Source organism: Capsicum annuum, chromosome 7, assembly GCF_002878395.1.
Source record: "Capsicum annuum cultivar UCD-10X-F1 chromosome 7, UCD10Xv1.1, whole genome shotgun sequence".
Lineage (NCBI taxonomy): Eukaryota > Viridiplantae > Streptophyta > Magnoliopsida > Solanales > Solanaceae > Capsicum > Capsicum annuum.
Genome location: NC_061117.1, coordinates 206,210,044 through 206,216,064, shown reverse-complemented (window position 1 = coordinate 206,216,064; position 6,021 = coordinate 206,210,044). Strand labels below are relative to the sequence as shown.

Here is a 6,021-nt window from a genome sequence, read left to right as displayed (position 1 = left end):
TTGACCTACATACAAATTTAATCATCCTAGAATAAACGGTAAATTAAAGAGTGGTATACAATAAATATCAATGTATAGTAAATGTGTGTTATACTTAAATATACAAAATCTATATATTTGTTGGGTACCATATTAGTAATTTAGATCATCTAAAGTTTATTCGTCGTTTTCTCATATTTTTTTTTTCTTTGAAAAAGAAGTATGAAAAGCACTTTACTATTTATATATTTTGTCCAATCAAGGCAAATAAATATCTCTATCAATAATTAAAGTTAAAGTAAATCAAGGAGGACTTTTCCAACATAAACACTATTTATTTCACACAAGATGATTCATTTTCTTTATTAGCCTCTATCTATATATAAATACTCACACTTTACATGCCAAATGCTAATTAAAACTAAGTGTTACACAATAGTACTATTCTTGTAGTATTAATCTAGAAAATGGATATAGCATTGGAAGAAGAAGTAGTATTTGAGCCAGCAAGTCCAAGCTCACAATATTTGAATAGTAACAATTTATCACTCTCTGTGATTGCTGTCTTGGAATCAAAAATTCCAATTGAATATGAAGAATCACTTCCCATAAATTTACTTAAAGATGTATTTGTTCCTATAAATCCAAGATTTTCCTCAATCATGGTGTGCAACTATCTCTCTTGCCCTCCTTTCTTTTTTTTTTTTTAAAATCCACGTTTTTTACTTTTGTGCCAGCTCATGATCTAAACGAGTCACACATCTCTCATTTCTTCCTATTTTGACTTCTTTATGAAGTTTCTTTTTTCTTTGCCAAGGTTGCTAAAAATAGTAACTAAACTTGTATACACGTAGGAAGATATTTTCCACTATTCTTCGAAGTTGATATTGAAAGTAGGAAAAAATACATAAAGTAGCATATTTAAGTATTAAATTACAAAAAATAGCGAAGCTTTTATCAAATTACATTTTGTAGCATATGTATTTGTATTTTTTTGTAGCAACAGTTTGTAAAAATACAAAATATAACTTGCTATATTATGTAATTATGAAACTGTTACTATGAAACTCATAATTAAGGGGATAAGTATGCCATTTCTGAATTTTGCGCAAGAAAGTAGTAACACATTCGTTCAGTGACATGAGGCTTCCATATATAATATATATATATATTTTTGGTAAATCCATATATAATATTTTGAAATTGTACCAAATCGCATTTGATAAATATATCATGGATGAGAAGAACTAGAAAGGGTTAAAGCGTCTCTTTTCAAAAGAAAATGACCCACACAAAAAACCTCGCAATAGAAAACTATATATTATATATAAATTATTAATTCACTTGACATGATATTTTTTTAGTGAATGAAATGTGTGCCACTTCATTTTTTTTTACATGGTTAATCTTTTTATCAGAATTCTTGAAAATGCTATTTTTGAAATTAAATTTTAACTTGGTTACTGATATTTTTTTCTTCTATAAATAGGTCACAGGGAAGAGAGGAACAAGGAAATGGAAGCGAGTCGAAGTGAACTACCAAGACCATATTAAAACCCCAATATTTCCAACTAAAAAATCACTGGATTTCTACGATGAGTGCTTCTCCACTTATATATCAAACTTATCTACGCAACAATTCCCTGAAAATCGACCACTTTGGGAAATTCACATATTCAAATACCCAACAAGCAATGCTGCTGGAAATGTAATTTTCAAACTTCATCACTCTCTTGGAGATGGATATTCTTTAATGGGAGCTCTTCTTTCTTGTTTGCAAAGAGTTGATAATCCTTCACTTCCTTTAACGTTTCCATCCCGCCAAAAATCGAATTTAAATAATTCGAATAAAAATAGAGGATTTATTCGTCATTTTAAAATCGTACCTCGATTTATTAAGGGAATTGTGAATACAGTATATGATTTTGGATGGAGTACTTTGAAGAGTACTTTAGTGGAAGATGATCGAACCGCGCTTCGATCCGGTGACATCGGGGTTGAATTTAGGCCAATTATTTTAGCTACCGCAACTTTTTCTCTTGATAGCCTCAAGCAAATTAAGACTCGTTTGAATGTGGTAAGTATTCATTTCTTCCTTACATATGTTTTTGAAAGAAAAGGTTATATGTGTTTTTATTTTTGCTAGAGCTAATTAACTTTTGTGTAATTGATTATACACATGAAATCTTTATGCTTATAAGATCATCTTAAAGATTACAATTACATATTCGTGAATAATAATAAGTGGAATGGGTAATCTGCAAAGCAAAGTATAACGTGATATAATTGGTTAAACTAAATATATTGATGATGAATAATCGCTTTACATTTTAATCAAGTTAATTTTTTTTCTGAAAATTTCTTGAAATTAGATATTTCTACTACTTGCATAAGACATATTTTCAAGGTGAAGCTATATGGCCAGAGCAAGTGCAGAGCGTATCGATTGATTCGATTAAATTCAATAATTTTAGTTTAAATTTTATGTTTTGCTTTTGTAGTTTTTTTTTCTAAATATATATATGCGAATTATCTAAATTTAGAGCTCAATAACTTGGAAGAATTAAAATTTTAAATTCATAAATTTAAAATTTTGATTCTGCTTCCAAATACGAAAGACGATGGCAATAAATGGAGTTTGAATTAATTTGGTACGTATGGATCTTCAAAAGAACTGTATACATGTGTTTGCACTTTCATCTAGGAAGTATCACATTAATTGTCTAACCCACAGGTGTTTGTCACGAATCTATCTAAGCTATGTAATTACATGGGATCTCTACTTACATGATAGAGAAATGTAATTTTCATATCATTAATATGCTCTAATTAATATTACTATAATTTATTCTATTTTAGATTACCAAACCAATGTTATTCAATAAGATTAAATTACCTATTACGTGACTGATGACGTATATATTTTAGTTTACCTGTAAGTATATATCTTAAATATTTATTAAGCATACTGGATGGGAGCTGGATTCCTTCTTGTGTAAGGTAACTAGTAGTAAATTTTTACTGTAAGTCTTAATATATTAATATCTTGGTAAAAATTATAACAAACCTCTTATCATGTCGGACCACACCGAAGGTCTATCGAAAATAACCTCTCTATCTGTACGAGGTAAAGGTAAGGGGGCGTACACTTTAACGTTCCCAGCCTCACTTGTGGTCTGGTAGTGGTGGGACTGCACGAACTGCACTTACACCGAATTGTTGTGTCTAACTTGCTGATGTGTGACATCATATAACAATCGAAAATGATACTATTTCTAATATTCCTGTTTTTTTTTTCAGACAATAAACGATGTGATAACGGGGATAGTTGTATATGGAACAAGATTATACATGGAAGGAGTAAACAAAGAATCATGCAATGGAAAATGTTGTGCTTTGGTTTTATTCAACACAAGGGCACTTGGTGGAAGTTACAAATCAGTTAGTGACATGATAAGGCCTAATTCTGATATGCCATGGGGAAATCACTTCACTTTTTTGCCTGTCTCATTACCAAAACTAACTAATAATAAAAATAATGATAATAAAAATCCTCTTGAGTTTGTTCAGAAAGCTCATAGAATTATCGAGAGGAAAAGGAATTCTGCTTCAATTTGGCTTACTAGTAAATTGCTTGATTTCTTGAGGACGCTAGGAGGTCCTGAGGTATGTTCTTTCTGTGCTCTTTCCGTTTCAATTTATATGACATAGTTTGATCAATCAACACTTGGTTTAAGAAATTAATAAAAGCTTTTGGAACTTAATTAGGTTCATTTGGTACGAGGGATAAGAGATAACTAATCCCGAGATTATTTTAGAATGAGTTTATCTCATGTTTGTTGAGATAAAATCATGGGATAACTTATTCCGAACTATATATTTATCCCTAATTGAGGTTGGAATAACAATCCTGGAATAACTTGTTCTCCAAACGAGCCCTTATGATCTAAAATAAGTTACATATGATATATCATGAATAGAGTGATATTTGGAAAAACAGATATTTGAAGTCTAAGTTGACGATAGTATGTGCAAGTTAAATTGTGTAAACATACATTTCACTTGAGAAAAAAAAAGAAAAAATTGTGAGAAAAATAAATTCACTTGAAAAATTCATCTTCAAAAACTCATAAATATATCATTCTGATGATGTGTAACCAAACATTGTTGTGTACATATTTTTACGGAAAAAAGAAAGTCATGTCCAAATGGGTCCTAGCTAATTAAATGTTTTATAACCTGTAGTTATAAACATGTCGTAATATCTGTGTGCCGATAAAAGCTTCTCATTAATAAGCGTAAATTGGTAAGTATAATAATTGTTTTTGAATTTCAGGCAACAGCTCGATTTATTCATGGAACATTGAAGAACACGAGCATGGCATTGACAAATCTGATAGGGCCAGTAGAAGAGATGGCTTTGGCTAATCATCCTGTCAAAGGATTATATTTTGTTGTCACTGGTGCTCCACAGGTGCATGCATGCCTTCATTATTTTCTAATTAATCTTTTCTATCAAAAGAGAGTCTTGGAGCAACGGTAAATTTAAGTTGTTTTCGTATGATCTATATGTTACGGGTTCGGGTCGTGGAATTAGACACTAATATTTGCATTAGGATAGACAGTCTACATCAAATACCTTGGTGTATGGTCCTTCCACAATCCCACATAAATGCAAAATGCTTTGTGTACCAAATGATCATTTTACGCTTAAGTATTACAAGAAAATGGAAATATAATGACCGGTCAGCATGCAGGGGCGGAGCTAGCAATGGTATACTCGAACCTTCTTCGGCGAAAAATTCTATCCTACCGTTTATACATGAGTAAAGTAATTTTTTACATGTATATTGTAATTTTGAACCCTCTTTGATCTCTTCTCCTGTTTTTAATTCTTACTTCTTATATTTTGACTTTCTATAAATTCTAGTTCCGCTACCGCATACGTGTATAATTTTTGTGTGCATGACTAATTCTTGATGTTTAAGTGGCTGCATATGTTTATTTTGTTTTTGCAGAGTTGTTCAGTGACGATGGTGAGCTATGTGGATAAACTTAGAATTGCAATAGTTGTGGAGAAAGATTTTATAGATCCAAACAAGTTAAAATCTTGTATTGAATTTGCTTTTGATTCCATTTTCAAGGCTGCAATCAACTATTCTAAAGTGAAAAAGTAGGAGCAACTCACAAGCTGGTACAAGTTATTGTATGGAAAAATTACAGTTGAATACTATTCGGACATGTAATTTACAAAATATGTATCCAATGTACAAGTAATATATACTTTATACTAAAAGTATATTACTACATACATACACATACCTATACAATATACAATGCATACACAGTCAAAGTATATTGATAGTGTAAACTTCGACCATGTTGAAGATAAATTATGTTGAGCTTTCTATGTTTTATCCCACTAGTTGGGTGCTGACTGCTGAATATTTGTATTTTGCATAGATGTTGAATTTAATTAAGCAAGATTTTCTCTGCCAAAAGTGAGTACAGTTTTGCTTATGGTGTCTTCTAAGATCATGTGTCAACTAACAAGTACCTAACTAAATAATTACTACTATTTTTTTTGGTAACTAGCTTGTATATTAATTACCAAAAAATACTCAAAGACCACCAACTGTATATCAAATTAGCCTACAACTGCAGTTGTTGTTGTCTAGATCTAAGACCCAAGTTAACTGTCACATTACAAACATATGCTATCTCTTTCGCCAAACATGTCCATTGCTGACGCTTGCTCTTAAACAATCTTCGGTTTCTTTTCATCCAAACTGCTTGCACAAACTTTGCACAAATAAATCATCCTGATAAGTTGTGCTTGAACACACTTACCTTTGGTCTTCCTGATCACCCATGCTTCATGATCCTCCCAAGAAGTAGCATCTAAGGTTATCACATTTATCCACCTAAGCAGTCTATGCCACAGGTTCTTGGACTAGACACAGTGAAGAAACAAGTGGTCTCTTGATTCTTGATGCCAGCATAGAGTTTGCTGAACTCATCAACTAGTCCCCATTTAAGTAA

The 6,021-nt window shown here is 31.3% G+C and overlaps 1 protein-coding gene across 1 annotated transcript; it reads left to right on the top strand.

The window, feature by feature from the left end:
* The first annotated feature begins 364 nt into the window (after positions 1 to 364).
* On the top strand, positions 365 to 5,480 carry LOC107878362 (wax ester synthase/diacylglycerol acyltransferase 6). The gene is made up of 5 exons (XM_016725318.2): positions 365 to 644; positions 1,469 to 2,056; positions 3,280 to 3,645; positions 4,316 to 4,453; positions 4,998 to 5,480. The coding sequence occupies exons 1-5, from the start codon at positions 447 to 449 to the stop codon at positions 5,154 to 5,156; spliced, it is 1,449 nt and encodes a 482-aa protein (XP_016580804.2). The 5' UTR covers positions 365 to 446; the 3' UTR covers positions 5,157 to 5,480.
* The last annotated feature ends 541 nt before the right edge of the window (positions 5,481 to 6,021 follow it).

Coding starts and splice junctions, on each gene's coding strand:
- LOC107878362 (XM_016725318.2), top strand. CDS start 447: ATGGATATAGCATTGGAAGAAGAAGTAGTATTTGAGCCAGCAAGTCCA. Junction 2,057..3,279: donor TTAAGACTCGTTTGAATGTG/GTAAGTATTCAT, acceptor TTTTTTTTTCAG/ACAATAAACGATGTGATAAC. Junction 4,454..4,997: donor TTGTCACTGGTGCTCCACAG/GTGCATGCATGC, acceptor TTGTTTTTGCAG/AGTTGTTCAGTGACGATGGT.